A 16,926-nucleotide genomic window follows, 5' to 3' on the forward strand; every position below is an offset into this window, starting at 1 on the left:
ATCCTAGGGCCCAGCGACCTGTGGGCTCTCTCAATCTGTGGTGCTGTAGGTGATCTCCCCGTCTCCCTGCGCCTGCTCCCCGAGGATCACAGCACAAATCCGTTGAATCACTGTGACACAGTCCTTATAGGCTTCACTTTCTGGCACCCCTTTAAAGCGCAAGTTGCAGCGCCTGTTGCGATTTTCGATGTCTTCAAGCTTGTCAGCCAGCTCCAGCTGGCAAGCCTGCATGGCTGAAATATCTTTCTGTTGCACAGTCCAGCGCTCCTCGTGGTCATCAAGGCGCGTATCAGCCTCCGCCAGCTGGCGCGCCATTGTTGCATGCTCCTCCCTCATTTCCTGTAAAGTGTTAGCGAGTTCGGCCTTGAAAGATTTTATATCTTTTCGTAGCTCTATAAACCATGATCGCATTTCCGCGCGGATCGAGGAGTCCGCGGTCGCACCGGGCTCTGCGTTCTCCGGAGCCTCCAGAGCTCACGTCTCAGCCTCCTCCGCCATTTTGTGCAACCCAACCTCCGGATCCTCCCCGAGCTTACTGTAGGAGAATTGGTGCAGATCAAAGGGAGATTTTTTCGCCGACATAACCCTGGAGCTCTCTGCTATCAAAGGTGTGCGGTTTCAGGAGAAAACGCTGCGATGGACGCGAATTATACACCGTAAAAGCTCCGGTGGGTGAGGAGCCCCGCTCTCAGGCGTCCAGCATGGGAAGTGACGTCACTTCCTCCTCCTTATGTACTTTTTTTTCAGTTCCCGCAGCTATTAACGCCTGCTCCAGGCAAGCATTAACAGCTGAGCGATAAATGTGCGTCTGAGACGCACATTTATTTTTTTGCATTTGGAGTGAATGAGTAATAGCCTCATTCACATTCACGAGCGCTAACTCATTCACTCCGCGGACGCGCTTTAAATAGGCGCTAATCCCCCTATTGCATTAGGGGGTGGATTAGAGCCTATTTAACCCACATCCGACAGCGGGTTAAACAGTGCACTTGGCTGAGTGCACTGATTTGCATCGGTCCCTTAAGCTTTAACAGTGCAAAGACTGTGTAAACTCCTTGGGTTATTTATCTGATCCAACAGTTTTCAAAGATTAGTTCTTTAATGTGCAGCTACATAAAAGTTTTGAATAGACTTCTAGTGAAGAGGGACCCAGTGGATTAATCTTTACAAAATAAAAAAAAATCACATTTTCAGCTCGCTGTGTTCAGCCTGATAACTTGTCCTTGACATTCAGTAATATAAACATCCTATTCAATATCCCCAATTTAAGTTATCCAGCTAACATTAGCTGGATAACAAACATAACCGGATATTCTTTTGAATACCATGATCCGGGCTGAAGAGAAAGCAATGGCATTTTAAAAGACCAATATTGCAGAGCAATGTTAAAAAGATAAGATGCAGGCTCTTAGTACAACAAAACTTCATAATACCTGAAGCATGCTAAATCTTACTTAAAAATACATTTATTATATTCATATATATATATCTTACGATTAAATCAAAGGCTGAAAATATGTTAAATAAAAAGTATTTTAACAGTCTTATAAATAGGTAAGTTTACTATCAAAGATATTGGTCAAGGCAGTCACAATAAGCTGGAAACAATTTATTGTATGAATGTTAGAAATTATTCTCTCCAAATTAGCCTAAGTGCTCTGCCTTGCAATATTTTTCAAACTGAATGCAGCAAAATATTTTCAAAGCAGAGCTACAAAATGGCAAATTAATTTTTGTTGCTGACCCTGAATTAAGTGTCACTCAGGGTTATTTACCTCTTCGGAGAACCTTATACAATTTGTAAAATCTCTCTTATACACACAGACTGCCCGAAACATTACAAAGTACCTTTCATTACTCTGCTTGGCATTGTATGCATGAGAAAGCACAATATGACATGACTGAGAACAGCTGTAATGCCCTTTGCACTGGGCAATTATGAGTCAGACAATACCTCACGGGTAAAAGCCTTCACTAATCTTACAACTCCATATCCTGGGCATTGTCCATTCTGTAATTTGAGCAGTTACTCCTTCTGGAATTACAGGACATCATCCATTTCCATTCCAATTGTAAATTATGCTCTGGTTAAAAAGGGATTATACAGTGCTCAGCTCAAGTAAAACTTACAGTAAACAGAGATCCCAGCCCTAAGCAGGCACAGCGTTTCTGTCCTAACGAAAAATGTGAACTTATCCCATCAAAGAACAGCCAACAGTTATTTAGAATTAATGTACTCCATGCTAGGAATTACACAACCACACCTTAGTGGTTTTATATTACTAGTCATATTTGAACTGTGATCCATGGTAATCTTCAGTTGAAATCATAATGAAGGTAGAGCTCTGAACTTCTTGGAAATTATCCAGGTGGCAGCCAGACAAGGGAACTTCCCACCTCAAAAAATGTAGTAAAATGTCAGAAGAAAAAGTATCTGGACGAGCTGGTGCCATGTAACTCAAAGTGAGCAAAGCTAGTTCTTGGCTTTGCCTTTCTTAGCGATAAGCTGACCCGTCGATTCCAGATATTTGTTGACCAACTCTTCCTGAGTGCTAGCTAAACAGGGCTGGTATTTTGCATATTCCATTGTATATTCTCCTTTGCCCTAATGAAGAAAACAAAAGGAGGATCATTGAAGACATCAAAGTGAAATGATATAACAAACAGTAACAAGTTAACATTTGAAGCTACAATTTTGTATTTATATATTCATACAGTGGCTTGCAAAAGTATATCCCCCACTAAAATGTCAGCACATTTGTTTGGATTACAAATTACATTTACACAAATTGTTCCAGACAGTGTGTTTATTGCAAACCAGTATGCTCTTAAAGTAACTTTTCAAAGTCACAATTCATTATTTCTTTGCCTGGTTTTGTAAAATAAAAACTGAAAAATGCTGCTGGCATAAGTATTCAACTGCTTCAGCTAGTACTTGGTAAAGCACCTTTTGCTGCAATAAGTTTGAAGTCTGTTTGGGTAAGTTTCTCCAGCTTTGCACACTGTTTGGGAGTGATTTTTGCCCATTCTTCCTGGCAGATTTGCTCTAGGTTGTTCAGGTTGGTTGGATGACACTTTTGGACTGCAATTTTCAAATAATGCCATAGATTCTCTATTGGACTGAGATGTGAACTTTTGACTTGGCCATTATAGAACAACCTTTTTGTTGTTCAACCACTCTGTTCTCACCTTGGCTTTATGCTTATGAATTTTCTCCCCAATTTTTTTTGTTTTAACTGACTGAAAGTTGTCTTGCAGTATATCTCTGTATGTTGCACCTTCCATCCTTCCTTCAATTTTAACAAGATGCCCAGTCCCCACTGAGGAAAAGCATCCCCATAACATGATGCTGCCACCCCCATACTTTACTGTTGGGATGGTGTTTGCTGAGGAATGGTACTGTTAAATTTGTGCAACACATATTTATTTATTTATTTAACAGCTTTTTAAAAAAGCTGTTAAATAAATAAATAAATGTCATAATGCCTCTGTATCGCTCCATGGTGAGACCGCACCTTGAATACTGTGTACAGTTCTGGTCGCCGCATCTCAAAATACTGTGTACTGTGTACATCTCAGAATACTGTGTACAGTTCTGGTCGCCGCATCTCAAAAAAGATATAATTGCGATGGAGAAGGTACAGAGAAGGGCTACCAAAATGATAAGGGGAATGGAACAGCTTCCCTACGAGGAAAGACTAAAGAGGTTAGGACTTTTCAGCTTGGAGAAGAGACGACTGAGGGGGGGATATGATAGAGGTGTTTAAAATCATGAGAGGTCTAGAATGGGTAGATGTGAATCGGTTATTTACTCTTTCGGATAGTAGAAAGACTAGGGGGCACTCCATGAAGTTAGCATGGGGCACATTTAAAACTAATCGGAGAAAGTTCTTTTTTACTCAACGCACAATTAAACTCTGGAATTTGTTACCAGGGGATGTGGTCAGTGCAGTTAGTATAGCTGTGTTTAAAAAAGGATTGGATAAGTTCTTGGAGGAGAAGTCCTTTAACTGCTATTAAGTTAACTTAGAGAATAGCCACTGCCATTAGCAACAGTAACATGGAATAGACTTAGTTTTTGGGTACTTGCCAGGTTCTTATGACCTGGATTGGCCACTGTTGGAAACAGGATGCTGGGCTTGATGGACCCTTGGTCTGACCCAGTATGGCATTTTCTTATGTTCTTATGTTTTTATACCGACATTAAAATACACATCATATCGGTTTATATTGTAACAGAAAGGTGGAAATTACAATGAACAGGGAAAAAAAAGGGGGGGCAATTAGAAAACAAAGAGTAGACGGCTCAAAAACGGAGGGCCTGAGAAAAATGGGAAACTATAAACAATATGAATTAAAAATAGACAGGGAGTAACATATTTACAGATTACAGAGTGCAAGTTGCTAGGAGTTATGAAGGGAAAGGGATGGGGTGCGAGGACATGGAGCAGCAATTATCTACAATTAATCGGGGAAAGCCTGGTGGAAGAGCCAAGTCTTTTGAATTTTGAATTTATGTTTTGAATTTTGGCCAAAAAGCTCCATTTTTGTTTCATTTGACCACAAAACCTTATCCCACATTAGCTGGGTCTCTCTGATGCTTTCTGGCAAACTTCAGATGTGCTTTGATGAGTGTTTTCTTTAGTAATAGCTTCTTTCTAGCCACCCTCCCATGCAGGCCAGTTGTATGCAGAACTTCTGATATGGTTGACTGGTGCACCTCCACTCCAGTCTCAGCCACTGAACTCTGTAGCTCCTTTAAGTATTTGTTGGCCTCTCTGTGCCTTCCCTCACAAGTCTCCTCCTTGCTCTGATGCTGAGTTTTGAGGGACGGCCTTGTCTAAGTAGTGTTTGGATGGTATGATGCAGCTTCCATTTCCTCACAATTTATCCAGCAGTGCTCACTGGGATATCCAAGCCCTTGGATATTTTGTATAGCCTTTCCTATCTTGTGCATGTCTAGAACTTTATCTTAAATTTCCTTAGAATGCTCTTTGGTCTTCGTTTTTACAGCTTTCCTTCAGATTCAGTGTCTGACCAGTGGTACTGAAATTAGGGGATCTTTTATCCAGAAAAGCTGATCTTTGTAATGATTCACAGGTAGAGGCCAATTGTTAGGGCAATATCTTTCATCTATGGAAACTTGGAGCTTCCACAGCACAGGGGTTGAATACTTATAAAGCACCATTTTTCAGTTTTTAATTTTATTTTACAATGTATATATAGTGGTAATCAAGCATTTCATAACCTGAAAAGGCAGCATAAATATGCTTTTGTGATGGTGAGACCAATACACCCCCCCCCCCCCCCCAAGAATATATAAAAGTGTGTTTATGTGTATACATATACATGCATACACACACCCGCTGACCTTTTCAGGTCTTTTCATCAGGTCATATATATATAATTTTGGTTCCTTAGGCTGACCTCTCAGTGCCCTACCCAAAATTGTCCCTTAGGAATCATAATTAAAGAAGAAATACAATTAAAATATTTGCATCTTTTTCCACGGGTGAGAACGTGGGCATTTATTTATTTAACATTATTTATTTACCAACAATAAAATATTGATCAAAACGGAGTACAATGTTCATAAGCAAACAAAAATGAAAAAAAAACCAGAAAAATACAATCATGAATTATAATAAAGATTAAAAGTTATAAAACAAAATTTTAAAATAACTAACTTTAAACTTTACAAACAAGAGAAAAAAAGATCAATTCCGCATAACTTTGGAGTACAAAATGAAAAATGATGGATGTGTTAAGGTTACAATAGATCTGTATCTGGGATGGCAAATGCTTTTGAGAAAAGATAGGCTTTTAATGATTTCTTGAATTCTTTTGGGTTTGAAATTTGACTAAGCAGTGTAGGTAATGAGTTCCATATTTGTGGGCCAGATACTGAGAATGCTCTGTTTCTTGTAATATATATATTTTTTTATTTTATTTTTATTAAATTTTTCAATATCTTAGATACATTTCGCAGCTGTTTAGGAAATACATCCATATTAAATACAAACCCAAACATCTCATAATAACAATCTGCTTATTATCTTAGCATTTTACATTCATAGAAAAATGAAAGTGCTAGAATGAGACACTTATTTGAAGCAGATCCACAATTTTATAAATTCATACATTACTTGTGTCTATCATCCTTCCTATTAAACTATTCTCTCAGCACAATGAAATTCTAGGAATGGGTATCAAGATATGATCTTAACTGCTCTAGTTGACTGAAAACATACTTCACTTCTTGATGAATAATACAACGTCATGGAAATCTCAATACAAATTTTGCCCCTCTTTGTAGTACTTCTCCTCTCATTTGTATAAATTTCTTTCTCCTACTTTGTGTGTCTAGTAATATCTGGAAATATCCTGACATTCTGGCCATAAAATTTTATATTCTGATGTCTAAAATATAATCTCAAAACCGAATCTCTTTCTGATACAAAGGTAAATTGTACCACTAGAGCGGCACATGTTGAAATATTTGTCTCAAAGGACCTTTTCCAATATATCTGAAAGATTCAAATTAACCATTTGGCCACTCTGTCTTTGATTTTGAAAATTCTCTGATTCCTGAAGTTGAGATGTATAATATATTCTAGCAATTGCAGGTACAACACTAATTGCAAACTTCAATATATTTGTCAAATAACTTTTAAATAGATCTAAGGGTGAGATCAAGTGAGTTCTAGGGACATTTAATATCTTAAGATTATTTTTCCTGATCTGATTTTCTAAGATTTCAAACTTATCCAAGTGAATTTTATCAGATTTGATTAAATTAGCCTGTATCTTTTCTATTTCATTCAATTTACCCTCCAAGGAATTCACTGAGGTATCTAATTTTTCAACCAAAGGGGTGGATTTATCATAATGCGGTAAGTACCGCATGCGATAGCAAAAGGGGCATGTTTTATGCTAATATAGTATTTATCCCAATTTGCACTAATTACCTGTGCGAAGAGCTAAGTTAGTGCAAATTGCGATACCATTTCAGATTCTGCGATAAGTGCCAGACCTGTTGTATTTCCTGCATTCAGCCACTGGGGGACCATTTTTAATGAGAGAGAGAGAGAGAGAGAGAGACTGGCCATAATATCATGGCCCATAGGCAGGTATTTGTATCCTTATGGAAGGCCCACCTAGTAACTCGAGGTGGGGATTAGGGACCACTTTGACATTCTACGTGACACCTACGAACAGAACAGTGGTCTCTTGTGAAGATTTGCTGGCCTTCGGAGTGAGGAAACTCACTCCAAGATGAGATTTGGGCAAAGTTCTCTCAACCTAGCTTGATGTTACCCAGGTAGAGAGTCCATCCAGCTAGGTTGAGAGAATCTTGCCCAAATCTCATCTTGGAGTGAGTTTCCTCACTCCGAAGGCCAGCAAATCTTCACAAGAGACCACTGTTCTGTTTGTAGGTGTCACGTAGAATGTCAAAGTGGTCCCTAACCCCCTACACTCTTACCTAATCCCCACCTCGAGTTACTAGGTGGGCCTACCATAGGGATACAAATACCTGCCTATGGGCCATGATATTATGGCCAGTCTCTCTCTCTCTCTCTCTCTCTCCCCCTCCCCCCCCAAGGCTCTGAAGGTGTCAATTCAGCTGAAATCAGACTTACGGGAGACATCGCAAATGGCGATGAAACCTTACCGCACGGTCACGGCAGCTATCGCACAGCCTAACGCATTTGAAAGAGGTGTAGTTAAAATCAGCGTTACGGCTGTGCAATAGCTCTTCGCAGACAGGCTAACCCAGCCCACTCTCCGCCCCTAACTCCTCCTATTTTTGGAATTTGCATCGCACCATACGATATGATGCGATCGCATGCGGTAAACACGTTTTCGCATGCGTTAAGGGCTTATCGCATGCGAAAACACCTTACCGCATTTTGAAAAATGACCCCCTTAGTTTGTAATACCACATTCTTGTTTAAAGCTTCCTGAACCATAATTGCAAGATTATTGATTTCTGCATTGACACTAACATTGTCCCAATTTCTTCTAAGGTAAAATTCTTAGGTATAATCAGAGGTATATCAGTCAAAGATCTTACTTGATATTGTCCACTTCTGGCTTCCATTGGAGCTTCCCGATCAACAGCATGTTGTATAGAAGAGACACCATTTTGTTCCCTGGAGCCCTGACTTTCAGGGCTCTCCGAGGAGCAGATCATCACTTCTGCTCCTCTCTGGTCACTCAATGGTATAAAATCCAATCTCAATTTAGGGTCTTCAAAAAGAAAAACCCCTTCTCTTTTACCGGATGGTGGCTCTGGTGTCCCTGGAGCACCAGGGGTTAATGATGTTTCATGAGTCTATGGGATAGTCCCCTGCTCCCGGTCAGATCCTCCTGCGACTACACTTCCTGGTGTTATTAGGGAGGATTTTGCAAGCAATCCTCAATTTTTGGCTGGTTAACTATTGTATTTGGTGTTGAGGAAGATTCTCTCAATTTTGCCTTCTTCTTTGTATGTGGCATTCCAAAGAGAAAGGAAAACCCAACCTTCTATATAAGAATATCTAAATAAATAACAATGAAACAGATTCCTTGCACTCTTGACACAATATTCCCCTAAATCTCTTCCAGCACTCTCAAGGCAGCTGTCATCATGCAAAACAAAAACAAAAACAAAATTAACCACTTGAAACCAATCGAAATCAAGCCAAGCCGCGCGGCCCCTTAGGAGCGCGCAGCTTTGGCGGTGTGCTGGCCGCAGCGGTGCGCCGCTGGGACACCGATTTTAAGGGCGCCTCCCTCGGCTCTTCCCGCTGACGTCGGGCTAGCAGGAAATTCAAAGTAGGAGAAAATTACCAGCAAGCAAAGTCACAGAGTGATGTCAGCTGCAGGGTAACGCCGCTGGGACGCCGATTTTAAGGGCGCCTCCCTCGGCTACTCCCCCTGACACGGGTTAGCAGGAAATTCAAATTAGAAGAAAATTACCGGCAAGCAAAGTCACAGAGTGATGTCAGCTGCCTGTTTCTTGTAATATTTAAACACGCTAAGCGTACTGATGGAATATCTAATAGGTTTTTGTTCAGAGACCTTAAATGTCTGGTTGGTTTGTAAATTCGAAGAATAGTGCAAAGCCAGTTTGAGGATGGATTATGTAATAGTGAATTTACAATGGTCAGGATTTTATACTGTATTCGAAATTTAATAGGCAGCCAATGTAAAGTGTATAATGTGGGAGAAATGTGGTTTTTGACAGATGAACCAGTTAGGATACGGGCAGCTGAGTTTTGTATCAGTTGTAACGGCTTGATTGTCGAGTCCGGTAGTCCCAGGTAGAGGCCATTACAGTAGTCCAGTCCTGAAAAGATTAAAAATTGAAGGAAAGAGCAGAAATCCCGATGGAATAGAAGTGGACGTAGGTGTTTTAAGAGATGTAATTTGTAAAAAGAATTTGTAACTGTTAAGAATATGTACTGAGACAATGACAAGTCGGAGTTTAGTAAAACTCCTAAATTATGGGCTTTTGTAAGGACCGGTATAGAAATACCATTTAATAGTAGATGTGAGGGGGGACTGTTAGACGGGTCAGTAATTGAGCTGAGGAATAGAAATTCGGTTTTTTTGGGATTTAGTTTTAAGCAGCTATGAGATAGCCACTTGTCTATAATATTTACATACAAGGCTATAATGGATAGAGTTTCTGACCAAGAGTTTTTATAAGGAGCGAAAAACTGTATATCGTCAGCATATATTTTGAATTGGACATCCAAAGCTGAAAGAATGTGACACAATGGAATTAGGTAAATGTTAAAGAGAATAGGTGATCGTGAAGATCCTTGGGGGACACCTGAATGAATTGTGAATGGAGATGAGGAATGTGAACCAATATTGATCTGATAAGTTTGGATCGATAGGTAATTTTTAAACCAATTGAGTACTGTTGAGTTTAGTCCTATTGATTGAAGACTGGATATAAGTATTTGCTAATCTAAGGTATCAAACGCAGCTGAAATGTCTAGAAATACCAATATGAAATCAATATTTGAATCAAAGCCACATAGATAGGTAGCAAAAGATGATAGGAGTAGTCTCAGTAGAATGACCTTTGCGAAAACCATGTTGATAGGGATGTAGGATGCGTGAATGCTGTGATTCTAAACACAGTCTGGTCTTCCTGCAAGTACCTTCGCCTGCTGCAGAGCGCACAGGGGGAGTCAATGTGATTTTGAGGATGGTACAATCCTGGGAAAAGAAGGAGGTTGACAGAGCGAGTCTAGAGGAGAGATACCATTTTGACAGGCCTTTACAATGGTGATAAGACCATTCTCTGTGAGGCTCCCTGCTGTACACCAGGCTAACTCTCCTGTCTGTGCTTTTCTAGCACCAATCCTTTTGAACAAATTACCACCCCATGCTTAAGATGCTCCATTACTAAGACGATTTTAGGTCCAGATTGAAAACTCACTTTTTCCCCAGATTGCTCATCAGTTTGCTTATCATACGACTCCGTACTGCCGTATAATATTTAAAATTCTCACATCTGAGCGGCACCCTCAACAGGGAACCATGCAGTAACTGAAATAAACAGAGAGCCTTAACTGCTAGACCATGCAAGCAAAGTTAAAAGTTTTTTACATACAAAATAAGTGAAGCAGTGCAATGTTTTGAGGACACTTGATAAAGAATAATCTGTGTTCCAAATATTTTATAAAACATGAGAAAAATCAACAGAAACAGCAGTTTATGGGAACATTCTCCTGCTCTGTTTAGTGCTCCTGAATAGCATAAGAACATGCCATACTGGGTCAGACCAAGGGTCCATCAAGCCCAGCATCCTGTTTCCAACAGTGGCCAATCCAGGCCACAAGTACCTGGCAAGTACCCAAAAACTAAGTCTATTCCATGTTACCATTGCTAGTAATAGCAGTGGCTATTTTCTAAGTCAACTTAATAGCAGGTAATGGACTTCTCCTCCAAGAACTTATTTAATCCTTTTTTAAACACAGCTATACTAACTGTACTAACCACATCCTCTGGATGACATCCTCTGGATGTCATAGATGACTCCTTTGGTCATGCAGTTGGATTCAGAACGAAACTTAAAAAGCCGGAGACACTAGACTTAAAAAGCCGGCTTTTTAAGTTTCGTTCTGAATCCAACTGCATGACCAAAGGAGTCATCTATGTCGTCAATTGCCCCTGCCCACTCTTATACGTTGGTAAAACTACTAGGATGTTAAAAACCAGAATGATAGAACATTGTTCTAACATTCGTTCCCTGCGGATGGACGAGCCCCTGGTGTCTCACTGGGCCCAGTCGGGCCACACCATCTCTGATCTCTCCTTCACGGTAATTGAGGTGGTTCGCCGCCCGTCTCGGGGTGGCAATTTCCCCGAGATTCTCGGAAGGAGGGAACAGAGATGGATTTTCACTTTGGATACAGTTTTCCCAAAAGGTCTTAATAAAGACATAGAATGGTTCCTGTTTGACTGAGTGGACGGAACCGCTGACATCTGACAGATAGGTTGGCTGATAGCTCTCACGAGATCCTCTGGTTCGCGCCTTTTCTGCTCTTTAAATACCTGTCACCTGTGAGGGCGCTCGCGCTCCGTATAACGCTATCACAGGTATGTGAAATACATGTTAAAAGTTCCTTTGTAGTTGATGTAGCCTTTTTCCACCAATCTACTATGTATATTTGTTTTGTGTTTATAGATATAATCATGTCTCTGGTCCCCCCCGATGCAGCCTAGCGAAACACGGGACCGTGTTGGGGGACTGTTGAAATTTGATGCTTTACGGAGTTGCCGTTCTAAATTAAAGTGTTTGGAACATTATAACATTAAAACAAGATTTACTGACAAGTTTTGGTGGTGACAAGTTTTTGTCTGCACCAGTGCTCTTGGTAACTGAAATCTCCCATTATTACTGCACTACCAATTTGGTTAGCTTCCCTAATTTCTCTTAGCATGTCTTTTCAGTCTCACCATCTTGGCCAGGTAGACAGTAGTATACTCCTATCACTATACTCTTCCCCAACACACAAGGAATTTCTACCCATAAAGATTTGATTCTGCGTTTAGTCGCTTGCAGGATCTTGATCCTGTTGGACTCTATGCCATACCGGACATAAAGCGCCACCCTGCCTCCCAGATGCTCCTTTCTGTCATTGCGATTTAATTTATACCCCGGTATAGCACTATCCCATTGGTTATCCTCCTTCCACCATGTTTCTGAGATGCCAATTAAGTCTATGTCATCATTCACTGCTAAGCAGTAGTGTTCTCACAAAACTCTTGTTGAGGTATTTGTCATGATATAAACTGGTGAAATAGGCTCAAATACCTCTATTTTTTTGCAAATAGTATATACCCAGAAGAAATTTTTTTTGTTGTTGCTAATATCACAAGTCACAAAAACTTTTTGACACAACGAGAAGAAAGAAAATATTTAATGACCAATGATTAAATACAGCTTGGCGGAAGCGATCAGAACATGTATCCCGCACATAGTGGCGAATGACCGTGCGAATATGCACATCTAAGCCTGGTATGAGGTCATTAAACAACAACAACAAAATTGTTTTGTTCTGGGTATATACTATTTGCAAAAAATAGAGGTATTTGAGCCTATTTCACCAGATCATTCACTGCTATACATTCTAATTCTCCCATCTTACTACTTAAACTTCTGGCATTATCATACAAGCATTTCAAAGTGTGTTTTTTGTTTGTATTTTCATTCTGCTTTTTAATTGATTGGGATCAATTGGACTCTTATCTCAGGTGAGCTTTTAATTACAGGCACTTGAAGCTCCAACTTCAACTAGAACTAAACATTTTCAGAAAGGAGGTAAAAACATGGTTATTTATGAAGGTCTACCAGGATGCAAAAAATTTTGTACCGCTCCCTTCTTTCTCTCCAGTCTAGATTGTTCAAGCTATTTTTGTCCAGCTCTGCTTGCTTTATATCTCTATTTCTCATATAATTACCCTGATTTATTTATAGTTCTATTTGAAAATGTATTATTTTAGGCTGATACTACTTGCTTTTTATGTTTCCCCAGTTTATTATTTTATTACTAAATGTAATGTATCTGTTTTATTTTCTCTGTTTTTATAAAATTATGTAAACTGTTGTGATAGTCCTCGAACAATGGCATATAAAAATTATTAAATAAATAAATATTGGAACATCACTGTTGGGATGCCCTAATTCTATTGCGTCTTTAGTATCCTTTGAAGATACCTCCCTCTGAACCATGCACTGCTGAGCGACTGTCAGCTTTACCCTTTGTTCTAGTTTAAAAGCTGCTCTGTCTCCTTTTTAAAGGTTAGTACCAGCAGCCTGGTTCCACCCTGGTGAATGTGGAGCCCATCCCTTCGGAAAAGACTCCTCCTTCCCCAAAAGGTTCCCCAGGTCAGGTACTTCAGGTCACAGGTGCGCAGCGGCTCAAACAGAGTTTTCATCAGCTGAGCTAAGACCATGTTGAAGTCCCAAGACACAGCAGGAGATTTTAGGGGAGGCTTCAATTGAAGCAGGCCCTGCATGAAAAGTACAACTATAGCCTGTAGAGAATGGGCGTACAGTCTACACCGTGGTGTTATCTGCCAATCATACTAAGATGATATCGGACAGATTCGTTTTTTTTAAGGCAGCCTCTAATAGGAGTAGAAGGTAATCAAAATGTTTTTGTGTAGGGCAGGAGAACGGATCTAGGGCCTTCTGGCTCACACCACATGGAAAACCTCCTCTACTTCAGTCCATAGGACTTTCTAGTGAAAGGCTTTCTGGAAGCCACCAGGACAAGAGATACATCCTCAGAAAGATCAAGTGGCTGCAGGATTAACCTCTCAACATCCAGGCTGTGAACGACAGGGCCTCGAAGTTGGGATGCTGCAGCCTGCCCTGATCTTGCGTGATGAGATCTTCCGGATGGACAACTCGGAAACCAGACCTATCTTGGCCAATGAGGATCATAGTCCCTCTGTCTTCACAAAGCTTCAAGAGTGTCTTTACCACTAAGGGAATCGGAGGATACACATACAGAAGACCCCTGCCCCAATGAGAGGCAAGTGCATCCTCATTGGGGCTGGTTTGCCCTCTGACCTGGACAGAGAGCAGAGCCAAGTCACTTTCCGGTTTCAGGGCTCCCCCAGTGATGGAAAATTCAATTAACTGTCACCTGGTCCAGGGACCACTCATGGGTTCTGAAGGTTCAACTCAGCCTGTCCGCTATCATGTTCTCCATTCCGGCCAGGTACATGACCCTGAGCACCATCCCGTGGGCTAGGGTCCAGGACCAGATCTGGACTGCTTCCTGACAAAGGAGGTATGATCCCATGCCTCCCTGCTTATTGACATATCACATTGGCTACTTGGTTGCTGGTCTGAATCAGGACAAATTTGTTGGACAGCCAATCTCTGAAAGCCCATATTGCATATCTGATCGCCCAAAGCTCCAGGAAGTTCATTCAACAAGAACGTTCCTAAGCAGACCACAAGCCCTAGGTGCTGAGCCCATCTACATGAGCTCCCAACCCCAGGGTAGATGCATCCATAGATAACACAATTTGAGTAGGGAGACTCCGAAAGGAAATACCCCATTCCAGACCGGAGAGTACCCGCCACCAGGATAAAGAGTCCTGGAGAGATGGTGTGATCCGGATGTAGTCCTGGAGGCTTTGAGTGGCCAGGCGCCACTGCGACTTCAAGGTCCATTGGGCTCTGCTCATATGTAATCATGCCAGGTGAGTGACAGACAGTCGTGGCCATGTGACCCAACAGTCTCCACATGTGTCAGGCTGACACCTGCTGGCTCTGTTGCACCTATCACAATGGTTGCCAGAGCATCTGGTGCAGAAAGGCCTTAGCTTGAACCATGTCTAGCAGGGCTCTGATGAAGTCCAACTAAGGTAACGGATTGAGATGGGACTTTGGGTAGTTGAGAACAAATCCTAGTGACTCCAACAAATGCATGGACTAGATGGGCTCCTGGCCTGAGACGTGCTCTTGACCAGCCAATAGTCCAGAAAAGGAAGATGTGCACTCTCAGTTTGCGGAGGTGTGCCCCACATCAGCCAGGCATTTTATGAAGACCCGTGGGGCTGATGCGAACAGCAACACCTGCTACTGAAAGTGCTGTTTCCCACCACAAATCGGAGATACTTCCTGTGACCGGTGAAGATCTCGTTATGAGTGTGCGTGTCCTTTATGTCGAGGGAGCATAGTCAATCCCCTTTTTGCAAAAAGGGGATCAAGATGCCCAGGGAAACCATCTTGAACTTCTTTTTTTTTTTAGAAATTTGTTCAAGGCCCTCAGGTCTATGATGGGACGGAGTCCTCCTGTTTTCTTTGGAATCACAAAGTACCTGGAGCAGAATCCCAGCCATCTTTGCCCTGATGGTATGTGCTCAACTGCTATGACTATTAAGAGGGAGGAGAGCTCCACTTGCAGCACCTCCTGATGCTGCACTGCCGGCCCCCCAAAATGGGCACGGAGGGCAATTTGTTGGGTCACTCAATAGATGTAATTGGTACCCCGGTGGATGATGGTCAAAACCCACTGGTCCGAGGTTACACTGGGCCACCGGTTCAAAAAGAACCGCAGCCTGCCCCGGGATCAGAGGGTCCATCATCCTAGGTACTAGCAACTGGCTTAGGCTCCCTACAGCCCAGTCAAAACCCTGTCCCTGGAGTCACTGAGGAGCTGGTTGGAGCTTGGGAGCTCTCTGCTGCCTGGAACAGCCACAAGAGCTCTGATGGTACGTACGGTATCGAGGCGGTGGAAGATTGTACTTCCTTTAGCGAAAGAGAAACTTTCTGGGTCCTGGCCTCAATGGCCTCCTGGATGAGAAGGATGGGTCTGGAGTGTTGGCAGAGAGTTGCAGCAGGGTTTCATGATGGTCCAGGAGTTGGGCCACAGCATCCTTCACCCTATCTCTGAAGAGATTCTCTCCAGTGCATGGCACGCCAGTGAGTCATTCCTATACCTCTGGTCTGAGATCTGAGGCCCGCAGACCACTGCAGAGACCCTTGATACCATTTTGAAAACATCACACGGACCTCGTGTTTTCCACACTCCAAACCCTTGTGCACCAGCAACATGAAGGTATCTTGCTGTTGAGGCAGCTGCTCAGCCACTTCCTGCACCTGCTTCCAGATGTCCTGCGAGTACTGGTTCATGTAGAACTGGTAGGCAGCAATGTGGGAAATAAGCATGGCGCCTTGGAACACCTTCCTCCTGTGAGTGTCAACGCTCTGTGGTCCTTCCCCGGGGGCACAGAGGAGTGGGTCCGAGAGCGCATGGTCCTCTTGAAAGCAGATTAGACTTCCACCTTAGGAGGCTCCACAAAGAGAAGAACATCAAACATTTTGTCCCTGGTGTCTTCTTCAGTCAAAAGTTGAAATGGGATGACCTCCACCATCACCCTGACAAATCCTGCGAAAGTTAATGCCTCAGGTAGCGACCTCCTTTGCTCCTCTGAAACAGAAGGGTCTGTTGGGAGACCATCCGAATCCTCAGAGGAAGATTCCATCTGATCACCCCCTCAGATGTTATAGGGTCCCTCATCCTCAATGTATACTACAGGGGATGGGGGCCCTAGGTACTCAGCCAACGTCCAGAAGTGCAGACAACGATGGAACTGGACAGGGGACTACAGGCCTTGGCATCTCCACCGGCCTCGGCGGTGCTTCCTCTGAGGAAGAACCAGTGACGACCACCATATCAGTAGGGTGAGGCCTCAGTGTCCCATCGGGCACCGGTGCCGCCCCGGGAACTGATGCCAGCTGGGCTGGTAAGGTACCAAAGAGCACACTGAACTTCTCCAGAGGTGGTACAAGCTCGGGCAGCACTGGCTCCAGTGCCATCAATGCCATGGGACCGAAGCCTTGCAATGCCCACTCCCCGCTAGCTGAACTTGATGCTACAGCTCCTCCTTAAACGTTGA

General features: G+C 42.4%; 1 protein-coding gene across 3 annotated transcripts in view; it reads right to left on the bottom strand.

The window, feature by feature from the left end:
* Positions 1-1,594: 1,594 nt before the first annotated feature.
* GFM1 (G elongation factor mitochondrial 1) overlaps positions 1,595-16,926 on the bottom strand; it is a 174,113-nt gene continuing 158,781 nt past the window's right edge. For all 3 annotated transcript variants that reach the window (XM_029615162.1, XM_029615161.1, XM_029615160.1), the window contains one exon: positions 1,595-2,605. In XM_029615162.1, coding sequence (XP_029471022.1) covers positions 2,474-2,605 — 132 coding nt within the window. In that variant the 3' untranslated portion in view covers positions 1,595-2,473. The remainder of the gene's footprint in view (positions 2,606-16,926) is intronic.

The sequence above is a fragment of the Rhinatrema bivittatum genome, chromosome 9 (assembly GCF_901001135.1).
Source record: "Rhinatrema bivittatum chromosome 9, aRhiBiv1.1, whole genome shotgun sequence".
NCBI classification, from domain to species: domain Eukaryota; kingdom Metazoa; phylum Chordata; class Amphibia; order Gymnophiona; family Rhinatrematidae; genus Rhinatrema; species Rhinatrema bivittatum.